This window comes from Clarias gariepinus, chromosome 14 (assembly GCF_024256425.1).
Source record: "Clarias gariepinus isolate MV-2021 ecotype Netherlands chromosome 14, CGAR_prim_01v2, whole genome shotgun sequence".
NCBI lineage: Eukaryota > Metazoa > Chordata > Actinopteri > Siluriformes > Clariidae > Clarias > Clarias gariepinus.
In genome coordinates this window covers 10859781-10885464 of record NC_071113.1, presented here as the reverse complement: position 1 = coordinate 10885464, position 25684 = coordinate 10859781, and the positions used below count along the sequence as shown (strand labels likewise).

The following is a 25684-nucleotide window of genomic DNA, read 5'->3' as shown; positions in this document are numbered from 1 at the left end:
CTCTTTGTTGTTTTCATGTTATTACAGTAAGTCAAGATCAGCAGTAGTAAGACAAACAAGTGTGCGTGTTTACACAAAGAGGCGGGGCAGTGGGCGGAGCCTTATGTGTCATGACAACCTCCGGATGACTTCCCCTCCGCCGGGGGGCCAAGACTTTCCCTCACCCTGGCCATCTCTCAGCCGGATTACACACTGCTGGTCACTCGCGCGCGTGCGAATGTATGTGAGAGTGTGTGAGTGTGTGTGTGTGAGTGTGTGAGTGATATATGTTTGACCAGAAGACGCTGATCAGACACGAAGTCGCGTCCGAGGAAGAGAGGAGTTGAGGAGCAGCAGCCCAGATGCAGCCTTTGTGCGGATCTCAACTTCCCTTCTGGGTGAGTAGAGTAGAGACACTTCTCATGACCAGGTAGTTAGTGCTCGTGGTCCTCACCGCTCCGTCACTACAGCAGGCTACAGCTTGTAACACGACTCCACTTTCCCATAACACGTCACGCAATCGCATTTGCTCTGAAAAGCCGAGCTGAGCTCCAGCAGTGCCGTGTTGCACTAATAACCCTCTGATGGATGTTGACCGGTGGGAATTAAGATGTTGTTACTACAACAGAAGGAAAAAAAAGATACAAATGTATCGCTATAGAAATATGTATACACAAAGTAGCAACATCAATGAAAACATTTTTAACTTTGAAGTTTACCAGAACGTGACATGGCTGTCTTTTTTTTTTTTTTTTTTTGCATTGACTTTAAACTGTATTTGTCAATGAGGTTATTCAAGCTTTATCTATCCCCATGAATGCCTTATTTATTTATCTCAGTAAGTTCAAGTCCTCATATATCGGCTTTCAATCCTCCAGGTTTGGTAGTAACTAAAAAACATGTAGTGGTAAGAGTAAGGAATGATGGATGGAATGGATTTACTGTATGTTGTATGGACCGTAATTAGTTTTTCAGATTAAAGCTTTAATTTTACACTACGTGATGCTTTCTAGGGAAAATATACTTCTACAAACCACATGTACTAAGGTGTCAAGTTGAGGGAACCACCTTGACACCTAATATGAAAATGTGGCTTAGTGGTTAGCAGGGTCACCTTACACCTACAGTAAAAGGGTGCAGGTTTGACTCCCACCTCTGGGTACATGCAGTTTGCTTGGTGAGTTTCCAGGTACTCCGGTTTCCTCCCACGGTGCAAAGACATGCAGATTAGGCTAACCGGAGTTCCCAAATTGCCTGTGTGCATGGTCACAAAATGACAATAAATATAATGGTAATCACTGTTGGCCTCCCCGGTCCCCAGTTGTACTACAGAAGTTCCTAGATCGATGGACGGCACACACCAAAACATATGTGTTAGATTTTTAAGCAAGTAAGTTTTAGTTATTAATACTTTGTTCTGCGATGGACTGTCCAGGGTGTACTCCGCATTATACCCAAAGTTTCTCCAGGATATATTCCTGGCTTCCTGTGACCTTGTACTGAACAAGAGGTATAGGAAATAAGTGAATGAGTGAGAAATACTTTGTTGACACTCCCTGAGTGGCTTTAAAATAAATGACTGACATAGGAATACAATGAGTTAGTTGTTCTTAACAGATCTCCGAACAGCACATATACTGTATATTTTTCAGAAGGCCTGTGTCCACCAGGTTGTGACAGGTCATAATGGTTGACCTTTGTTTTTTTTATTTAAAATTTTTTTTTATTCTTTTAATGAATTATATTTGTGTTAATGGTAGAAATTCCTAGCTGTTTGTCTCTGGGATATTGCACCCTCTGTTTAATCAACAATGCAGGGTCGTTTAAAGTAGTTATCATAATAATGCAACACATTTTGGTGCATACATGTCATAATACATGTCGTAATTTTTTGCATGTCTTTAAATGTACACATTCACTATATATTTGGCTTGCCTTGGAATTCCTTAACTTTCATTGCTGCAACCCCATTGTGTTTTTAAAGTAAAATGAATGTAAAGCCTTTTAATACCCAGAAAGCTGGAAATCATATCATTTATCTCATATAATCTTTGAGAATACAGTCTGTAGTTTAAAATGTGATCTTCAAATCAGTTAAACGTTAACATTCTTGACATTTCAATTAAACAGGCCTCTGCAAGGCCAAGTAGGTTGTGACCTGTTGGAAACTGGTTATTCTTAAAATCTGTTTTAAGTGTTTTTTACTTTTTCGATGTGACGGCTAACCTTCATCAGGATGTTAAAACCACATAATTTTTAAATATTGCTCATTAAGGGGAAATTCCTCGTATTTATGGCAATGTTGTACTTTTTTATAAGTTCTTACAGTAGTTCAGTTGAATTTTGTGGAACGTCTAGAGAAAAAAATAGGTAGTTCCTGTTTTAAGGATATACAGTCATCAGTCTGTCTTTATTAATAAGACAAAAATGCAGATTTTCTTATTCCTGAGAAAGTACTACACCAAACATCTTAAAAACTTTACCAATGTAAGAACAGTACAATTACAAAGCAATGTTTGTAGATACTGTACAGTATATGTATATGGATTGCATATGCTTATTTTATAGAAACATATTAAAATGATATTATGATTTGTCTTGTATCCAGAACTATAGATTTGTCCCATGAAACAGACAATGGGCACCATCTGAACTGGTTTGTTGTTTATATATACACTACATGGACCAAAAAAGTTAGCATTTTAGAGCGATCAAATTATAGGGCTCATCAAGCAATGAAAACAACTAAGAAGCTTTGAAATTCCTGGAACAGGGTTAAGAAGCATTCATTACTGGAGATCACTTTGTAAAGTTGCAAGGTTAAAAAAGAAACAACAAAAAAAAAAAAACAACAGCAACAGTAAAAACCAAAGCTATGATTAATAATGAAAAGAGGAGCATTTCCCTTCACACACAGTGTAATGAGAACTCACAGAATTAGGACTAAACAGCTGCGTGGCCATAAGAAAAACACTTGTTAGTGAAACTATTTAGAAAAAAGGAATCAGTTAGCTAGAGAGCAAAAAGATTGGACAATGGAAAAATTGAAAACAATTGAAAAAATTACAGAAATGGAAAAAGTTCATGTGATCAAATGAGCTCAGTTGGACTCTATTCCAGAGCCATGTGTGTGTCACATAAAGTGAAGCACATGAAACGATATCACCTATCATGCATAGTGGCCACTGTAGAAACCTCTGGAGACCTGAATGGACTGAATAACCAGAATATCACATCTATGGAGTGTTTCTTCAGTGAAGGTATGGCCATAAGGACTTAAATTGTTGAGAGCATGAGGAATCATTTTCACACATAAACTGGACACCACATTGTGTGCCGTAATTAAAGCTAAGGGTTATTACTTTTCTGGGCAGATGATGTTGTTGGAAGCGAGATCAATTAAAGTGAAATGTTAGTGTGTTGATGTGAAAGAAATGAATGAATGAATGAATAACTGTTGCACTAGTAACCCTTGTCCTCCAGAAATTGAATCAATCATCAAATCCATAGTTAGCATATTAGTCCTGGAACAAATTGATTTAGACTTAGCAAGAGCTCGCACATATTGCTATTGGATTTATTTATTGCATGCAACCACTTGTGTTTCCCCAGTAGTCTTAGCTAATCAGTGAAGATAAGACTTGTGAGTCATAAGATGCCAGTCTCAGTGTCAATGTCACTGCTCATACTGTATGAGGTCTGTTCAAGTTAAACCGGTATTTGTGATGCAATTTCTCGGGAATGAAGACGTACAAACTTCACTTCTTATAGATAATGGACTCATCAAAATTTTGGAAAGGTTTTAGCAAAGTCTGTGAGTCAGCATGCTCAAGGGTTTTTAATAACTTTGTAATTACTTCTTTACATATGATGGAAATTCATCCATTTTTGTGCTTTTGCTACTTTAAAACATTTTTAATCATTTGAATCAGTAGCTGGTATCCAATGGACTGCTCTTTGGTGATGCTATTTGAATAACAGCCATTATTCAATTAAAAATCTATGCATGTTCAGCAGCATCTGCACAGCTTATTTGTGGGGCCACACAGGTCTCGATACTAGGTCCAACTTTTTTTCCCCCAATTCTTAGAAAGTATGGTTTTTGTTTTGACTGCTGCATCTTCAAGGCTATCTCCCAATTACATTGGATAGTTTTTTTCTGTTCAAACCCTGCTGAAGGACTTTGTAGAAATCAAATCTTGGATGACTTCTAACTCTCTCCACTTAAATTAATACAGTATAAGACAGAAATGATCGTTTTTCTCTCTCTAGTTCTGCTGATGGTATAAATATTAAACTTGATTATATGAAAATGAATAATTTAGCTCCATAAATATAAAGTTAGTACAAAATGTGGATATTTTATTTGACAACAAGCTTACCTGTGATAAGCTATCAATACAATTATTAAGAATAGCTTTATTCAACTCAGAGCTCTTGCTAAATTTTGTAAGCCTTTTCTCTCCATGCTATATTTTGAACTGCAATAAATGCTATTGCAATTGGTACAACCAATTCAATGTTTATCCATGAGTGACGATTAATGGCCGAGGTGGGAACTGTACACGTACACTTACACGTTACAGAATCTCGGCAGGGAGTTATTACCACATCACCTGTACAGTCCTGACCTCAGCCCAAGCCATGTCAGAATGTTTGGGCTATTAGAGGATAGCCCAGGAGGCAAGCAGGAAGTCTGATCATGGCTCCAGCGGACTGAGAAACGTTTTACCTTGATGGTATCCGAGCGCTAGTGAAAGTGTATTAGTGTAGAATGGGATTATATTTGTTACTCGCATAGCTGTTTTGATTTATTCCGCACAAATCAAATTCCTGGATTGACTTGAATGCCCCTTGTATATTAAATCCATTTTCAGTAAGTGACAAGACGGTCCAAGAGTGGTGGACCATTAAGGATCTTGCTTAAGGCACAAAGCACAATCTCACAAAGGCTTAAGCTAGCATGTAACTTCTTTATATTGTCTGTGATTATTCTGGAATGTTGCATGTCCTTTGTTAGCTAACGGACAATGCTTTGTGTTGGGGGACAAGAAAAACTTGTCTGGTTTTCAGAGGCTGCTGTTCTTCTAGTTTTTATTTTATTTTACAGGGATAGCTGTAGATTTTAAATTCCTAGGTGTTAGATTTCTTCCCCACACTCTGCAAGCCAACATATGCAAACCTGAGTCCTATATCAACAGGCTGAATAAAAGAGAATGGAGGAGGGGAAGACAGATGTGCACTCAACAATGTGGTCGGTCCGGTTCACTGCGACTTCAGGGCGCTTCTAATCACATCAGCTGCATCCATGCAAGCTTGTGCTCGTGGAGAAAAGTGAGCTGTAAAACCAAAAGTATTTCTGTATCATAGGCAGGTTGCTTTGTCCTTTTTACAAACTTGTTTTGGGGTATGGAGATTCAAAGTTTAAGAGAGTTTGTCAAGAGCTCTCGAGTCATGCTCGGATCACACGTGAGAACTAGTCTTGTTGCGTTTTACCCCCAGGTCAAACTTTTTATCCTTCGTTTTTATCTGTTAAAACATGATTCTTTGAACGTTGTTTGTTTTTCCATTAGAGCAAAAGAAAAAAAATTGCTAAGTGAAACTAATCTCTGTAATGCACTGGATTGAGGTTTGCAGAAATGAATCAGCATTCTGAACTGATTGGTACTGATACTGCCATCAAACAGACCCTGCATGTGAAAGCTGCACACGTTATCTCACATCTGACAGCATCCCGGCCCACAAAACTCAGAAACAGAATGTTTGCATGGAGTTTACAGCTTTCTATAATATTTAGATTAGCTACATTTTCCAGATGTGTTTCTCTTAAGGGCAGCTGTAGTAACTATGACTGATTTGTCATCTCAGTACACGGTTTATTACTGATGTGTGTATGCTTTATGGTTTCAGTGCATGATGATTGATTTGATGATTTTCACTCCTGAATATTTTTTAGGTGGTTTAGCTATCCAAGTTACATTTAATCCGTGGTAGGTCACATGGCCATAGCAGGTATGTGGGCTATAGATAGATGTCAATAACCTACCTAAAACCCCCGGAAGAGTTGCTCGAACATTTCCATTTAAAGAGCATGTCAGTATGAAACGAGGTAAGGAAACGTCTTTTCTTCCTACTGTATTGCTGTATTACTACTGCATGAAGTGTTTAGTATAATGTAACACCCCTTTCTCACTTTATACCCTGCCTTTTCAAGAACCAGCCTGTTCATTTCACACCTCATCAAGCAGATTCATGCACTTCCGTTGGTTGTATCGAGTTAATACAGGGTACATTATGCTTAAAAGATTGCACCGAACACGAAACTTCATTTTAGAAATATGTACAAATCTGATACAAGCTATTAATGTAGAATTATTGGATTCAGTATTGTTTAGGCATTTGAGATATCTGCACAAATGGGTCATCTGCTCATATTTGGACTGGTGCCATACTTAGTCCAAGATGAACAGGCATAGAATTAGACATAGTGATGTGCTGCCCTAATTTTAAATGAGTGCAAGCAGATTTAGCCGCTTAACCTAGAAGAGATTAGACATTACGTCTTACGTATTGATCATCAGAGTACACACAACTGCAACGACTAATGCAAAGCGGAAAAAAAAATATGGACAATTAATATGTTGTAGTCCTTTGGCTGTGTTACGTTGCCACCTTTGCTGACATTCCTAGCATTCTCTGTGTTGCTAACTGATGATGCCATGTCAGTTAACAACAACACGATGCCATGATAATAATAATAAATGCTATAATAATAGGTTATTATACGTTGCATAGCATATCCTGCACAGCTTCTCTCTCAGAGGGCTGGATATACAATATCTGCTCATCTCATATTCTGAGACAGCCAGCGTGCACGTAAACAAAACCGAAAGCCAGTGAGAACTTGCCACAGCTTTATGCTTAGCAGCAAAAATACAACTAGTCATTTTCAAGCTAAGATTCAACTTTTACTGATTTCCAGAACTGTTGTCTAGTTCTAAACACGCTATTTGGTACATATTAACCTATTATAACTATTTGGTAATTTTTCAGTATCTATAGTGAAATATAATGTGGACGTATAGCTTGTTGGTCTTTTGGCTTGTGTCGGCAGGGGGACGTACAAGCTTGGCACGGGTTTTACACCGGATGCCCTTCCTGACACAACCCTCCCATTCTATCCGGGCTTGGGACCGGCACTGTATCCAGTGGCTGGGGTTCGGGCACTGGCTGGCAACCGAACCCAGGCCTTTCGCATGGCAGACAAAACACCTGCCACTGAGCCATCGATATCTGTGGGTGAATAGCCTGCAATATGGTAAATTACAACCCCAATTCCAAAAACGTTAGGACAGTATGGACATTGGCAATACAACCCAGAAGGAGTCATCGGTAAAGTCTGTTCACATTGCAGTACTGTATATTGATGTGTACTCTGTAGGTAATATGCACTTCTTTCGAATCTGGTGTCTGCAACATCCTCCAAAAAAAGTTGGGACAGTTAACTGTTCACCCACGTGCAACATCACCATTTCTTACTATATTTTGCACTTCATAATACACCACTTATTCTCAATTGGGGTAGGGAGGCCAGTCTACAAGCCATGCATGTGTAATCTGAACAGAACGTAGACAGTATTGACGCAGGCGTCCTTAAGCCTTCCTTAGCCGTTCCCAAGCCCACGTCATGGTTTCTACTGCAGAAGCATAACAGTGATATCTAAGGGATCGGAGATCACGCTCAATCAGAAGTGGTTATACGCATTGAGATTTGAATTGCTTAACGATATTGTGTACTAACATTTCGGAATGTTTTCCTAAAAGTATTGGATGATTTGCTGGTGCATCAGTTGGCAAATCGGCGAGTAATTTGGAGGATAGTGAAGCTACCAGAGTTGGAATTGGGGTTGTACTGTGTATTGAAATCACGACACATGATTTGGAATGAGAATGACCCATGCTTGACAGCGTTGATTATGGTATATGTCTTTATGTCTATCAACAGCGTTAACAGCACAGCTGGTTGATTACTATATCAAAATAGAAAATAATTGTAGTTGTTTAGAGACGGTTACATGAATACATCAAGCCAAGCAGATATACGTAAAGAGGTTCAATTAATGTTAACATCAGACTATGACTTTGCCCAAGGGTCCAGCCAGGCTGGAAGATTCTGCTATTTTAGAATCTGCTGATCTCCCGGGATTTTAATTCACAACAGGCTCTATAATTTACACACAATAGTGTGGGAAAAAAAAAAAACATTTAATGAGCAACAGCTCTTCAAGTGAAAATACTTTTTTAACGAGAAAGGCTTGAGACTCAAAAAAACTGCTCCTGAACACCACTATGGGCAGAGAAGCATCCCAGATACAGTATACAGTATAACACATGCAGGTAGGTTACAAACGTGCTCAAGTGAACAGTGCAAAAAAGAAATCTGTGAATAACGATGAATTCATCTATCACAGGAGACTTTGGGCCCAAGGTGGGGTACACCCCCTGGACAGCTGTACCCCACAACCCATGTACAATCCATCGCATGGCACACACATGCAATTTGGGAACGCAGATTGCCACCAAGCACATGGAGGACATGCAAAACTCTCACACACAGACACAAGGTGGAAATCGAACCCTCGACCCTGGAGGTGCAATGTGACAGTGTTAACCACTATATCAGCCTGTGAAGACAGGTGGCAAAGTGGCTTAGTGGTTAGTGGACTCGCTCCTCCAGGTACAAGGGTTTCCAGTAAATCTTGCTTCTGGTCTGTGTGCATGGGGTGTGCAGGTTCTCCCCATGCCTGGTGCATGTACTCTGTTTTTTTTCTTTTCGCTCACAGTCCAAAGATGTGCATTAAGGGCTGAGTTCTGTTATCGCACTGCTTGTGGTGTGTTACGTGTGTGTGAGCCTACGGACTGACAGAGGTTGGGGTCAACAGTATTGTAACTTCGCTACAACAATGGCTGTCGTATGTCATTGTGGCCAACCACAGATTAGCAACGTTGACCTGAACGGATGAATCGACATGTGTATTAAATGTATTATTATTATAATTGTATATAATATGTATGATAAAAACAAAATATATTATTATCCTTATTATATTATATAACTATATATTATAGTTTACTGGTACATGTTGTCATTAAACAGCTTTCTAACCCGTACACTATATGTTTTTTTACAGTGTAGATTTAATGTCCTATGTCTAGCTATTTCATCTTATATAAAAAGCATGATCCAGGGCCACATGAGTCTCAATATCGCAGCAAAATAATGCACGAAATACACTTGCCTCGTGGTTGGCTTTTATACACGAGAGTATGAGTTTCACTTCTTCATCTTGCTTCACTTATATGATTGTCAGTCTGATGAACAGAAGTAACAAGGAACCTGCGTAGAAAAGCAAACCTCACATATAATAATGCTTTAATATGACTAAATAGCTGTAGATTTATGTTAATGAAGGGTAATATAGAAGGGCCCTAACATATTCTAAAATCCACCTTGCTTAGTCACCAAATGACTTGCTTTGATATTGCATCATAGCTAGCAAAATGCAATATTACTTCCTTGTCTTGTGGACCGTCATTATTGTTTTATTGCTGCACACTCATGCTTGAACGGATTTATATTAAATGTCCCATGTTTTACTGTTTCTGTAATGAGTGTGTGTTAATGCTCCAGCCGAACCACTCTTCAGATAATGCATTTTTCATAGCTCATACTATACCGTTTGTTTCATTCCTTTGAGCCACAAGCCATGAGACTCCAAGTCTCCTTTATATGAGGTCACATTAGGGGGTAAATCCCACTCATCAGCTATAACGCTTAATCCTGTATTCAGGGTTGCGGGGGGCCTGGAGCCCATCCCAGGAGACTTACACCCTGGACACACACACTCATTCACACAATACAGGTAATTTGGGAACACCGATTAGCCTAACCTACATGGCTTTGGACTGTGGGAGGAAACCCACCAAGCACGGGGAGAACATACACACAAACACAGGGTTGGAAATCGAACCCGGACCCTGGAGGTGCAAGACCACAGTGCTAACCACTACACCACCCAGAGGGAAAAGCTTATTGGCTTATAGACTTTATATACAGTATGTCACAGCAAATAACAAATAGACAAAGAAAAAAAATTAAGAAACACTTTCTTGTCGTACATGAGACCCAAAATGACCAAAAAGTGATTTTTGCATAATAGGTGCCCTTTAAAGTAAGTTCTGAGTGTGTAGTGAAATAGAACTTCCACCCACAGTAGGAACTTGTGAGATATTTATTCATTCACATCTCACAACTGCATAAGCATTACATAAAAAAAAAAAAAAAAATCCCTAATTTTAGCCATAGCTATTTCCCACCTATTACTGTTAGTGCCCTCTCGCATCAAGACGACAATTAACAACCAGGCAGGGCGATGACCAACATGCGCTTCCTCCGAGACACACGACGCCAGCCAATCACATACAACACACTCGGAGTAAAGCGCTATCCGTCCCTTTACCCATTACATAAGCACACAGATGTAAGACTGCATGTATGCCCTCCCTCCTCCCAAGAGATCTTGGCCAATCCACTTCCTAGACCCCGGTCTGCGGATGGCCGCAGCATCACCCGGGAATTGAATTTGTGATCACTGGATGATAGTGGACGGGAATGAAATTTTTATCGCAATGAATCAATTAAGTGGACAATCGAATTGGCTATATCATGGTTAGTCTTACCAATTCGATCATAATTACATTTTCTCAGTGGCTCAGTGGAAACAATGTATGCTCTTGTTACAGGGATCAGACAGGAAATCCATATGAGAGCAGGCCTTTGTTTGTACAGTGTTATAGAGTGCAGTTTCTTTTTTTCTTTCTTGTGATTGCTGTGGAGCTTCTAGGAATTCAAACATACACAGTGAGGTCTGACGTTAGATTAGCTATAGCTTATATAAACATTAAGATTGTTTCTAAGGAGCTTACTGTACATATCAGTCCGTTGCTGGGATAAAAAAAAAAAAAACCTACCTAGAGGTGCAAATGCACTGGACCAGTGATGTACAGTATACTGTAGGTCACAGCATGTGAAATAACTGGGAAAAAGCTGGCAGGCAAATGCTGTGTCATGCGTCTACACATGCTGTATTCTCTGCCTCAGCCACCGGTTTAGCTATTACCTCGCCATCGCCCGGCTGTTCCGGCTGGATTAGATTACACAAGGGCACAGCAGTCTGTTTCCCTCCCACTCTCGTTCACTCAGCAGACATACACAAGCATGCACATGAACACAAAGCCTGCTGGGAGTTTGGATAGCATTGAGCTATCTCAGCAGGAGCGGTTTGTGATCATCGTCAGAAGCAGTTGCACACACACACACACACACACGCACACACTGCGTAGGTGGGCGTAAGGTTGATTGGGATGCGTGAGCCGTGATGACTCAGTGCTTGTGTGTACCTTGTAAAAAAAAAAAAAGCTGAATATTTACTTTGTGTATATTGTAGTCATCTCTGATGTTGCGTTTTAAAGTAAATTAGACGGAAATAAATGACTAAAGGATGATGTCATATAAACCGTGGGCTTGTTTCATTTTATTTCATCATCTCTGCATGATTTAACTCTTTCCTGATATCCTGTCCTATTATGTTGTATTATTCGACCTGCCAGGCTTTATACATTTCGCATAGGGGGAAAATCAGGGAATGCTAGAAGTGCAGTGTTTAGTTAATGTAGTTAAATCATTAAGGGATTCATCAATCATAATTTAATTAGCAAGCTGAAAGAGAACAAAGAGATGATTTTGAAATGAAGAGATAAAATATACCTCCGTCAACACGTCCGATCTAACGTTTTTCAAAGGATGTTAATGGTGATGATAAATCCAAAGGCCGTTCAAGTCAAACCGGGACTTTTAAAAAATATAAATTGCAACTATTATTTCTCTTTATAATCCCTTCAGTGTTTCTTAAGTGCTTGGAAACCATCTAGGTAGGAAGTTATCTCAGTCCACCCGACCCATGAACAGACCGCCTCCTTCACGTCCAAAACACTGGCCTCCCAGGAACTCCTTTAATGGCACAAAAAAATATGGAGATGGCATGAAGAGATGTCAGGACTTGAAGCGTGTTCCTGTTATGTGCATGTGGTGATTGTGATGATGATAATTGTGTGTATAGTTCCCACAGAACAGATGCATCTCTAATGTAGATCGGTGCCAAGTTATAAGTTATCGATTTTTCAAGAATGAGGTGAACTTCTCGGGAACAACTGCGGCTTGGATAGTCATCCAAGGATGTTTGGCCTTCTTTAAAATGTTGCACCATTCAAATGTTTTTATCACTTTACTGTGTTTGAAGTATTCTGTAAATGTCAGACAGATTTATGACTTCATTCACAATAAAAAATTTTCCCAAGTCATGGTTTGGCCTAAACAGCTCTTGTAGAAGATGATTAAATATGCTTTCTTTCCTCCTCTTTGCTCAGATCCATTTAGTTACTGTGATCTATTTGTAAAATGTCAGCCATGTAGACATCATACACCAGATTTGTAAATGGATTGTCCTAAAAATGTTAAACAAACGGCATGAACTTTCCACCAAACATCCAGTCTAAACGTGTTTGGCGTTCACACTTGATTTGCTAAGGGTGTTTTCACACTTGGTCCGCACCCAGGACTGATTCTGTGTTCATTTTTTGGGGAGTGGTTTGCATATACAAATAATTTCTTCTGACACTGAGACAATTGTGCAATTTCATACCTGACGCAATACCTCACCTGTCTTCCTGTCTTGTGAGTTTAGATTAGCAGGACACTCCTGGAGAGTGGTATTGTATGCAGGCAGGGTGTGAGGGACGGATGCACAGATGGAGAAGCTCAGAAGCTGCAAAACTCTCAGAGATATAAACCAGACCATAACAATAGTGCAGAAATGTTATTCACTTCATTGTTTTTTTTTACGTACAAAACTGTTTGATGTCACATTTCGCATTGAAAACGTGTAGCACTATAAATTTTTTCATTTCATCTTCTATAACAGTTAGACCTTTCCTCTGGCTTAACCTTTGGCTTCATATGTAAATGTTATGCCGTAAAATATTCCTGCTTTGAATGTCGAAATGCAAGTCACAGAGATGTTGAGATAGTATTCACTGCATGATGGAATGGAAACTTGATATATAACACTTTTACATCACGACTGCATCATTGGTTATTCGATTGCCATCTCTCATAGATATAAAAAAAGCATATAATGTATGCTTCTGTCTTTTCAGAATTATTTGCACTATTACATGGATTAGTTTATTGGCATTATGATGGAATGTGACGGCACGCTGGCTTAGTGGTTTAGCACCTCCAGGGTCGGGTTTGATTCCTGCCTCAAGGTCTGTAGGCTTGCTTATTCTCCCTGGGTACTAGAGTTTCCCCCCACAGTCCAAAGACATGCAGATTATGCTAAGTGTCGTTTCCAAATTGCCCGTAGTGCGTGGAAGCACGTGTGAATGTTAACCGGAGGTCCTACCACAGTGGTAAAATGTCAATCCAATGGTAATCACCACTGGCCTCCGCAGTCCCTAGTTAGACTTCAGAGATTCCTAGATGCATGGATTGATGGATGGATGATGGAATATGTAGCATGGGATTATGATGTAAGGAACTAAAACCATGCCTAAAGCTCCACATTCTCAAGTTCTCCCCATTTTCAACAGTTCCACAAACCCTCTTCCTGTCATTACATCAGGGTGTGGTCTGCATTTGCGAGCTGTCACTATGCAAAGCAATAACTGTGCTGTACTTCCTCAATCCGGCTTATAATATCATGATTTTATGTTGTCTGGTTAATGACTGACATGGGATGCATATGTTATATACCATACCATTTGCAAATCAGAAGATAACATGAGTGAATCCTTTACTGTATCCAGAGGAGATGTTAGCATATAGCGCTCCTATTTAAAGTACTAGTCAGAATTATTGGAACTCTTGATAGAAATGACATCATCTAGAGTAATTTGAACTTCCGTTGACGTTGTGTGTTTGCTCCGGGGCTGCTTTGTAGCTTTTGGTTCAGGGGTTTTCGTGAACGTTGCTGGCATCATAAATTTTATTGCACACTGGGATATTTCAGCCGTAAACCTGGTTGCTTCTGCCAGGGGGTTCCAACTTACCACAGCTAGTCCTTTTAACAAAGTGATGGAGCAAATAAACCTAAACACACACACAGTCAATGTTTTCCAATGAACATCTCAGTCTCTAAGTATGAATCCTACCGAAAGGGTACTGATCTTTTTTTTCTTCTTCTTTATGTAACCAAATGAATGCGTAAAACCGCCCACAGTGGTGCAGTAATTGCTCCTGTCCCTCATCACATCCAGCTTTGAAGACAGTTATTGGGTCATCTGGCTGCCTGATTAAAGATGCCTTGTTAAACAGATGTGGTGTACAGTAGCACATGGACCCATGAGACGTACTGTAGCGTAGTTGTCTTTAACCCTGGGATCCAAACATTGGCGCAGCAGCAGTCAGCCTCTTATTTACTCCAGGGTTTCTGCTTTGCAGATGGGAGAGGAAGATACAGCTTCATGCAGTCTAAACTGTCAGAGAAATCTTCTGTCTCCTATGTAAATGTTTACATGCTTGTCTAAATTGTTGCTTCTTTCGATGCGATGCATTTCTCCTGATTTCCTCCGTGCACTTAGAAGGACTCTTATCTCAGAAGGTCAGATGAATCGTACACTGAGTCACTGATGCAGGCCTGAAAACATCCAGGGAAAATTCAGGCGTTAATGAAATGTCATGCAGGTTAATAGGAGCGTTATGTGCTTACGCACATATGTTCACACTTAGTGCTGCACTGATGGACTGAGAGTAAGCCAGGCAGCTGTGTTTATCTTCCGACAGGAAGATGAAACTGCCTCTGTTTTATTCTTACGGGATTGCTTCATAACATTCTTGGGACCCATGGTGCCATGTCTCCAATATATCTTGCACAAACTGCAAAGAAAAACAATGTATGCGCGACTGGAAGTACCGATAACCGGATGTACAGTACAGTACGTGCAACCGGAAGTAGCGTGACTGGCTCGGTCGCTTGTATGCTGAAAATGTGAATTTTTTCAAACATCCTTTTTTTAAAATCCCGTTTTTCCTGATGGCCTATTTATTTCATAATGCGACTTTTTGGCAGAATGACTTTGTCTGTCAATCAAAAGTGAAAGGCCGGAGCCAGCTGTGTGATTGGTTGCTCCATTATTCAGACGTAAGTATTAGCGCATGATGGTTATCCTGGACAGCACTAAAGTCCTGAGTTCTGCAGCGGGGGTTTCAAGACATGGACAACCAACATTTGAAGACAGTTCTTCCTCGTTATTCCAAACAATCATGGTGCTGAATTGATCTTAAACCTTCGACAATGTTGTCGTCGATGCTAACATCTTAAAGAGCAATTATCATCCCAAGCATTTCAGTAACATCATCTAAATGACTCAGAGCAGTGTCAACTGGTAAATTAGCCCTCTCTATCTGAACTGCTAAAATGAGCAGAACTGATTAAAGTTCACACCAGTCTGCTATCTTCCGTAACTTTTGACCTAGCACGTTGTTGCTAGCTGTAGTTGTTGTTGCTAGCTGTCCGCGGAGCAGGTATCATGGGAAAATAATCGATGTTAAAGGATCAGCCAATAGGCACGCAGGTCCAACCCACTGGCGCTGATTGACAGAACGACTCATTCCGCTGAAAAGTCGCATTATGAAATAAATAGGCCATCGTGAAAAACGGGAGTTTTGAAAAAATGACATTTTGGAATAAAAACAGCTGGAATTAAATAAAATGCCTCTGCAATAATCTCTGTTATTGGGAAAAATAATGACCATGAAATATTATTTCATAATAATAAGTACATTTATATTATTATTTGACAATATCATTCTCATATTACATGTCTTATTTATTCATAGAGTGATTTATTTCATCATGTCCTATTTATTTATTTAATTTTGAACACTTTGAAGTTCCATAGGTTTATGCATTAAGTTAGATATTTTTTTATGCTTGAATGATTTATAAGTCACTGTGTGGCTTAACAAACAAAGCACTGTACTGTAGGTATGATTACTTTATTCCAAAAAGGTATTTTTATGCTTAAAATAGTGTCATATTTAAATAGAAAATGTAAATGAAAATTTTTGGATTGCCAGCCAGATGTTTGTAATTGTGACAGGTCAGCCATCACATCTTTTTAAGCAAGCAGTCATACTTCATTTGATTATACAAGGAAGAAATGAAGAGGCTTGCGAGAGAGTGATAATTAGACTGTTTACACCAACAGACAGATGCCTGGGATTGCACTAATCAACAAAAGAATGATGGGAACAAGGCTGTTCTTATGCACAAAGCATCGTCTGTTATGTTCTTCTACATTCCTGGCTGTTTAAGGATGTGGCTTGGTCTTAGTACAAGACTTAAAGTTTCTATGGTTATGTAAAATTCAACAAAAAGCATTATAGTTTCATGTACATTATTTTAATGGTAGCAATATTGGTCTTAATATAAAATTACAGATATTATACACATGCTTATTTCTTATCACTTAGGGTCGATCTGACCATTTTGATTCATACACATTTTTTCACATTTCATACACATATTCCCATAATTGCCTTCTGTAAAGGAGTGATAAAATTATCAGCGAGCCAAGAGAAAAAGAAACCAGCAAGAGAAAATGACAGAAATTGTCAGTAAAGGCTTATGTTATACCTGAGCTGTAGATTTTAAAACTTTCAGTTTTGGAAGTTAAGTTGCACAACGTTGTGTTTTTGTATAATTATTTATTTTCATGTCTGTGTTATGCGCTAAAATGCCCCTCTGCCACGGATTGCCCCCCCCCCCCCCCACACACACACAAACACACACATAATCTCTATCAAATATATTAGGACACCACAATCAAAAATTCATATTATAATTATCAATTATAATATTACTATTATAATTAACCCAAGGCACGTGACAAATTAATACAAAATTATTTATTAGAAAATTAGGACATGTAATAAGAATTCTCATATATTGTTTATTTTGTGGCATGTAATACAAAAATGTTTACACTAAATAAATAAATTAACTAAATTACATGAAAAGATTTTTCTTATAAAATAAGGAATATAAAAAAATGTATATGAAAAAAACATAATTTATATAATTTTTCCCTTTGTACAATTGTGTTACCACCCCCCGGTCAACATTCACACACTGCGCGCAATTTTTGGACCGCCAGTTAGCATAACCCGCATGTCTTTAGCCTGTTAGAGGAAACACACCAAGCAAACATGCCACCTCAGTGCGTACAGACCCCGAGCTGGGAATCACACCCGGACCCTGGAGGTGCAAGGTGACAGTGATAACCACTAACCCGCACCCGCACCCATGCTGCCTATATATAATATAATGTTGGTTAATACAGTAGATTTATGCCTAATCTAAAAGCAAATATAAAAGAAGAAGAAGACTTATCTTTCTTACTGACTTTAATAGGTTTCTTACTTGCAAAAAAAAAAGAGAAAAGTAGCAGTTAAAGATATTATACTCTTTAGGCAGCCATGCAGTGGTAGAAGTGAACTCTGCTCCTGGATTTGACTAGTAAATTCCTCGACAGCACTACACTCCAGGAATAACACAGAAAGCAGAGTAAAGCCTGACACCAAATATTTCTAAGATTTCGCAGAAATGCCACTGAGAAAAGCATGACTATAGGATCATACATGGTACTACAGTACATAGCAATAGCATCATCAACCTGTGATTTGCACTTTTATTTTCAGTTGTTCCTCTTAATGGCTGTCCAAAAGTACTTCCCCATTTTTCAATAAAGACAATGCAGTATTTGTATGTGCTAACTTGACCTGCATTCTCATTCCATTATACAACAGAATATGTGTTTTTCACATAGCATGGCAGGTTGGTATGGAAATCCATATCTTGCCTCAGGTTACGGACCTTCGATCTTTTGATCCAAGCCAAAAATATGTTGCTGTAAGCTTGGGAAAAATCCCTAAGCTGAAACCGAGAGGAATGAGGAACGGAGAAATACTCATGGTCTCCCTGTCTTCATTTTTAGACATGTATAATAAAACCATAAATACTGTAGTAAAATATTAAATTAAACTATCAAATGTTAATATTCCATTGCTTATGAAACACAAGAACGACTATGTGGGTTTATTACGAAAATCTCAGCTTAGACCTGTGTATACTGTAAGCTTGATTTTGAATTGTGGACACATTAACATCAAGACATGATGATATATGAAAAAGAATTGTAATTATAAAATACTGTGGCCTGTCCAGTATTGTCTTCAAATTAAACTCAAGACAAAATGTGACACATCTTAATTTATTATTATTTATTTTTTCATCGGAAATGGCGGTACGGTTGATTAGTGGTTAGTATTGTCACCCTTGCACCTCCAGGGTCTGGGTTCGATTCCCACCTCGGGTTTGTGTGCATGAAGTTGCATGTTCTCCCCGTGCTTGGTTGATTTCCTCCGGTACTCCGGTTTCCTCTCACAGTCTGAAGACATGCAGATTAGGTTCACTGGTATGCCCAAAATTGCTGGTAGTGTGTGAATGAGCATGTGTACGGTGCCCTTATGACTCCAGGCCTTATGGAGCACATGATAAAGTAGTATAGACAAGTGCGTGAGAGTGAGTGGTAATTTATTACTCTGAAAACCTGCAACAAAGAAAGTGAATTCAAGCACTTTTGTAACCAGACTTTCTGTGCATAAATATTGGCATACTGCTTTTTTTAAAATGAATTTTCAGCGTCCATGTGGAATAACTTGCCTAAAAACTCAGAGAATGACATAAGTGAGATTTAAATCAGGTCTAATCTATAATTTCCTTATATTGTACATATGCATTGATGTTTGCTCCAGAGTTCACTTACTCTGCTGTATATATGGTATGTACTGTATGCTTAAACAGTTATGACCCACAGTATGTAAGCTGTAACCAGGCTTTTTTTTTTTTTCCCATTTTGAAGGACCTGAACCTGACCCTATACCATGCCAACCCGGACCTCACAGAATGCTTTCAGCTTTCTGTGCTTGCATGGATCCCCTGCATCTACCTGTGGCTGGTTTTCCCTTTTTACTTCTTTTACCTCAAGTTGAACAACAGAGGCTACATTATGATGTCTGTATTAAACAGAATAAAAACGGTAAGGCTTGCTCGTGTCTGCAGGCTGCATACCAAGCGTAAGCCTTTAGCTCATGTCTCCCTCTCTCCTGCTATGTTCTGTACAGATCCCTTCTCTTCACCTATACCACCTTTAGCTGAACTTTTACTTCTTGATTTCTACCTACCTGTTTATGATTTTAGCTTTTAGCAGATCTATCAGCTGTGGAATTCACTCCCACAGCGTCTCTGTGACAGCTCAGCTTTTCAAACACCTTCTCAATCCAGTCTTTTGTATATACTATCGATCTCTGCTCTTTACTCCCCTTTTTTAAACTGCTGCTTTAATGGTTTTTACCAGTCCTGCTTTTCATCTTCTTCATCATCATGATTGTATGTTGTTGAGTGATTTTGTTGGCGACTTTTTTTTTTAGTTAAGAAATGTGTTTTTAATAATTACTTGCATAATCATAATGTAATTTTATTACTGCTTTTCTGATATTATTATGATATCTACACTTTTCCATTCTTTGTGCAGGTTTTTAGTGTTATTTTATGGATCGTATGCTGGACAGACCTTTTTGCCTCTTTCAGCGAAATGAAGCAGAACATTTTCAGACCTCCAATATACTTCGTAACTCCATTAATACTGGGCATGACAATGGTAATTATAGAAGCATTTAAATAATGATGACATTTCAAGTACAAAAAGTACAATACACAGACGTACAGTACATTCTGCACCCCATTAGCTACCCACATTGGGCAATCTGTTATTTATCAAGGGGTGCCTAAACTTTTACATAAGACTGTGTATATATCTTCCCATATTATAAGAAATTCACTGCACATTCTACTGTATATGCTTGTGTATGGGACATATTTGAATAATTATGCAGATACAGGTTACTATCCTTAGTTAATATTTACACCAAATATCAGAACATAGGAACATGAGAAAAAGCAACAGTATCTAGTGCAGCCTCAGCTTCCTGTTCTTGGCTGACGGGAGTGGAAACCCATGTGATCTTTTACTTATATCTTCTGCACAACTCGAGGTTTGGAATGTGTGGTTTCTGAGAAGCTCTCACCTCTGTCCTTAAGGTGGATGTTTACAGCAATCAGTTGTTTACTAAAAAATTTATGTTAGTTTAAACCCGTCTGGTCATTGTCTTCTTCCCCATGTTATTAACAGCTGATCATTACTCATAGTGCCAAAGCTCAGTGGATGTATATTAGGGGAATTCCACGAAAACGTAGGCTTAGGGTTTTTACTAAACCATACTGATACAGTAACAATACCAAACTATATAGGCTTATATTGACTAAACAATTACTTGTTAACTTAGAAGTAAAGTCCAAGGCTTGTGGCAAGAAACCACAAGGAGGAACAAAAATGTCTAAAGTGAAAAAGAGACGGGAAAAGAGAAAGGAAAGGACCAGAAAAAAAGAAATGCCAACAGTAAGTGCTGAGTTAGTGTTTCATAGTTACTTTTTCTAATGTTTCATGTTAAAATGCACTATTCCAGCATGCTTTTAATATAGTTAGTAGGATGGATTCAGACACGTCATATCCATAATGTGAAAACATCACATCCATAAGGCCAGTTTATCTGAAATAATTTATTCCATATCTTTATAATCTACACTTTTTGTATCATTGTATAGTACAAATACTGTATAACGCCTCCTCAAGGATACCAATTTAATCGGTCGTATGCCAAAAATACTTTGCATGCCGAGGTAAAATCTTAGCTCTTTATGCGGAAATTCTCAAGCTAACACTGAATACATTATTTTCAGGGTGTAGATGATTATATAAATTCTGCTGATTTATTTATTTTTAGCTAAAAAGGGGCTAAAATGAACTCAGTTAATCTTGTACAGTAGATGAGACCTTTTGTTTCCAGTATGAGCCTAAATGTCACATCCATAACGATGGAACTGTCCGTTACCATTTCCTGAAATGCTCCACTGAGATCACCTTCGCTGCCCGTTCTGCTGTTTGATGTGGACATTAACAGTAACCTGTATCTTATGTATCTTATCATAATTCTGTGAATATACAGTGAACTCTGTATTCTGCTCAATATAATATCAGTATACTGTGATAATGTACAACCCAGTTTGATACTGAACCCAGTGTTTAGTACACATCTGTCTGACCTCACTCTCCTTCTCGTCCTGACAGCTCTTAGCCACCTTTCTTATCCAGTATGAACGCCTCAAAGGGGTACAGTCTTCAGGAGTGCTTTTTATATTTTGGACGATCTCTGTACTGTGTGCCATCGTGCCTTTCCGATCGAAGATCCTCCAGGCCCGCCACAAGGTTCGAGGTTCTAGCTTTTCTGGAATGTACTGTAAAGTTTGGACAACTTGCATCTCTCAATGTAATTAAAGCCCCTGTCAACTAAATAGAACTATACTGTAGATTCTTATCCACGGTTCTCTTGTGGGTTATGAAAGAGCAATGTGGGTGTTTTTTTTTTTTTTTTTTTTTTCTTGATGTAATTTTGCATCTGGTAGCAGTTTCGAGATGTTTCTGTGACCCCTTTTTTGGAAGTAAAATTTTTTGTGGTGTGGAACAGGATTTAGTGGTTTATGTTCATTGCAATGCTCAACAGTCTCCGCTTAGTGCTAGAAAAGAACTAAACTGAACGTCCCTGAAAGAAACATGATGCCATTAGGACTATGTACAGTATACTGTACACCCTGCCCCTGCAACATTTTTGTCATTTTTTCTTTCTCTATTTTTTCACCCCTCCCTGCTGTCCTTCCCACAGTCATTAAAATCTCAGGGAGGGTGAAGAGCAGAAAAAGTAGATAAGTCCTTGTCTTTAATAAATGCGATGGTTAAATGAAAGCATGTTTCTTTTCATGCAGGATGAGGTTAATGACAAACTGCGTTTCACAACCTTCTACATGTATTTTGGCCTCACTGTGGCGGAGCTCATTCTGTCATGTTTCAATGAGAAACCTCCACTCTTCTCCAACGTAGTCACAGACCCCGTAAGTGTGGATGCTGGAAGGGGTTTGTATCATTATTAAAGTGGATCAAAGGATTTTAAGGTGGTATGTTCAGTAATGCTGATGTTTCCATACTCTTTTCTAGAATCCATGTCCTGAAGCATCTGCAGGCTTCCTCTCAAGAATGACTTTTTGGTGGTTTACAAGGTAGAAACCATGTTTGCACCGAATGTAGCGTGGAAACATACATTTTTATTACTGAGCCAAGGAGATTTTTTTTTCTCTGATGTTTTTTTTTTTCAAAAGTGTTCATGCATGACACTTTATTTAGATTGAGCGATAAGATAAAGTCGTCATTGTCAAGGTGAAGTGCAAATATTACTGACGTAGAGCATTTCTCTTGTGGCTTAGATAGAGAAATGATTTGCAAACATTACCATTTGTTGTTCCGGTGGCTAGGACTGGATATTAACCATTAACCACCTACTGTAGCCATGGACTCCAAATAATAAAATAATGCAGGTGGTACAGGTTAATGCATTGAAAACCTGTAGCCCCAAACAGTTTTTTTGTTTTTGCACACAATTAATGACATGAGTGTCTGTATAGTATCAGGTGAGTGACGAAAAGTGAATTTAATTCCAGGAAATCACATGCTTACATTTAATCTATTCTGTAAATGAACATCAGTGGGAAATCATTAATAATTTCGGTTCATCTGCCTGAATGCATCTTTAGGGGTTTGTTCAAGTATTGATATCTTCAGATATCTTCAGGGCATAATCTCCTTTGTTAATCTCAGCTCAATCCTTCATCTGACTTATTTAATAAAGTAAACGTGTGAGTCTAATATGCATTTCCATTTCCCAGCATGGCAATAAAAGGCTACAAATCTCCCCTGGAAAACAAAGACCTGTGGTCGTTGAACAAGGATGACAGCTCCAACGTGGTCGTACCCAAACTTCTCAAAGAATGGGAAGTGGAGAAGTCTAAAATAGAAAGGTACTGTATGCTGGTGCTCAGTGCGATGCCCTGTGCCTATTGGATGTGCTCTTCAGGGTCAGCACATTTTATAGTGATATAGTCTGGCACTGCAAAGCTTTTAACTTGGAGCACACTGTACTGTATGGTTTAATTGAGGAAAGAATCGGTATGGTGGAACGAATGCTACAACCACATGTAGATGAGGAGGGCCTTAGGTATAGAGTAGATGCGAACAAGAGGATAAGAATAACTCTAAAGGAGCTGGAGAGAGAGAGAAAGAGAGGAGGAGAGAGAGAGATCCACAGCTCTGATGCGTGAAGCAGTTCAGGCGATAACCACAGCCTAGATATTCTACAAAATTAAGTGTTAAGGGAGAAAGAAAAAAAGCCTACCATTAATAAGAAAAAAACTAAACAAAAAAAAAGCCGGCTAAAATCCTCAGCAACAAAAACTATAAAAACATTGATCAGGCATTCGGAGAATCATTTAAAAAATACTACAACTAATAATAATATTAAGAATAAGAATATCAATTTAAGAAATGATCAGCTCAAGATTTATAGCATTACTTTAAACTTTAATTTAATGCTTTGTTGGCTCGGTGGTAGGTTTCTTGCTTGTCATGTGGATGGTCTGGGTTCGATTCCCATCCAATCCCCAAACTTCAGTCACTAGACGCAGTGCCGGTCTCAAGCCCGGATAAAATGGAAGAGGCTTCATCAGGAAAGGCATTCGGCGTAAAACCTGTGCCAAGTCGTGTGTAGACCCCTCGACAGGATCAGCCGAAAAACGAATGACAACTTTAAACTTGGATTTAAGGGATATGTTCCATGTATAAATTATAGATACAGTGAATCTGTGTGTGTGTGTGTGCTCTTGTGCTACTTATTGATTTTTAATTATTAGGATAAACGGATAAACGTTCCATAAAAATGATGTAATTGCTTTCAAGATCAAGGTTGAAAGTAGAGTTGATGAATGGCTGTGGTACATTTCTTGTGGACTCACAATCAGGGTGAAAGCAGAAGCCTGAGAGAATGCTGTCTCACTCGAGAACTGAGGGACTTTTTCAGGTGCAGTGTCTTTAGCGCTGCCTAAGTAAAGACAATTGTAATTCTTTTTTAGGGCTTTCTTTTTCACCTCTTGACACATTGTTTTTTTTTTAATCCACTGTGGTAGGAAAAGTTTCTGCCTTACATGTATCCTTCCTTTTTTTGGTCACTATATAACCTATTGTGTAAACATTCCTTTGGTTTTAAAAGCTAAATTGGTGCATGACACTCCCGTCAACTTGGGCTCGAGTGACTATTTCAGTGTTCCTCTTTCTATTTCATGACCAACCTTTTCTGCTCTGTGCCAAACATTGTCAAGTTCTCCCTTTGCAAAACTTTTGCCATATTGACTTATCAGGTCACCAGTTTCTTAAAACATTTCGAATAGTGTATTTAGTGCACAACTTGTGTGTTATTTCTATCCTTACAGCTATTGAAACCGTTCCAAAGACAAATGCCTTCAAAGCTGACTTTATTACATGACATTTCCAATAAAAACTTTTAATAAGCACAAAAAACCCCACCATAATTACAAGCTAAGCAGTTTCCTCGAAAACATTTTTTTCATGACCTCTGTTCAGGTCTGCACAGGAAATGAACGGCCAGGCCGTGTTCTCTAAAGCCGAGGCAGAGGGCAACCACGTAGGTGCGAATCCCGAGGAGGTGGAGGTTCTGCTGGCCAAGAAGAAGAAGGCGTCGCAGCAACCCTCGTTCCTGCGTGCCCTGATCCGAGCCTTCGGGCCCTACTTTCTGATCGGCTCAGCCTTCAAGCTGCTGCAGGATATCATCGTCTTCATCAATCCTCAGCTGCTCAGGTAAAAAAAAAAAAAAAACAGGGAGGCTCAGTAATTTATGACCTTAAAGAGTGCTGTGTGTGAAGAGTTACTGCTACTTACTAAAAGGCAGAAGTAATAAATGGTGTTTGATCAGCCTTATCTTGGAGTTATATATCAGAGGCTGTCAGCAGCTCTGTGGTGTTGCCGGGTTTCCAGCAATGCTGCTATCAACTTAACTAGATATTAGAGCCGCATCAATGGGGACTAATGAAGTGGTACAAAAAGGATGGGACGGGACAGATGTTCGAGCCCTCTAAGGGTGCTTAAACATGATTGGCTGTTGTGTGGAGCATTATCGCTCGCATGATGTTACCTGTTGCGTGTATGCGACAAATTCATATACATAATTTATATGTAAATACAGGGCCGCAGATGCCGATTACATGACCAGTACGAGCACAATGCTGGCTTTGCTCTGCTGCCGTTTCTTGGGTTCTTGGGTCATTTGCAATGCAAAAGTCATACGGAAATGTTTTTTTTTTTTTTTTGCTCTGACTTCCCTGTGTACGTGCTAAAGCTATCTCCATTAAAGTAATTTTATGTATTAAGCAAGAAATAAAAGCTTGCTGATTCCCAAGAGGGCTAAGGACATAATCATAAGTATTGGTGTCTCAGTGGTCGGCTTCCTGCTTACCATGTGGAAGGCGCGGGTTCGACTCCCACCCAATGCTTAAACCCCAGCCGGTCT

The 25684-nt window shown here is 39.0% G+C and overlaps 1 protein-coding gene across 4 annotated transcripts in view; it reads left to right on the top strand.

The window, feature by feature from the left end:
• The first annotated feature begins 228 nt into the window (after window positions 1–228).
• abcc3 (ATP-binding cassette, sub-family C (CFTR/MRP), member 3) overlaps window positions 229–25684 on the top strand; it is a 49621-nt gene continuing 24165 nt past the window's right edge. For all 4 annotated transcript variants that reach the window (XM_053510980.1, XM_053510981.1, XM_053510982.1 and 1 more), the window contains exons 1-8: window positions 229–377; window positions 19024–19200; window positions 19696–19821; window positions 21349–21486; window positions 22041–22166; window positions 22270–22331; window positions 22995–23126; window positions 24742–24975. In XM_053510980.1, the coding sequence (XP_053366955.1) occupies window positions 342–377; window positions 19024–19200; window positions 19696–19821; window positions 21349–21486; window positions 22041–22166; window positions 22270–22331; window positions 22995–23126; window positions 24742–24975 (1031 nt within the window). In that variant the 5' untranslated portion in view covers window positions 229–341. The remainder of the gene's footprint in view (window positions 378–19023; window positions 19201–19695; window positions 19822–21348; window positions 21487–22040; window positions 22167–22269; window positions 22332–22994; window positions 23127–24741; window positions 24976–25684) is intronic.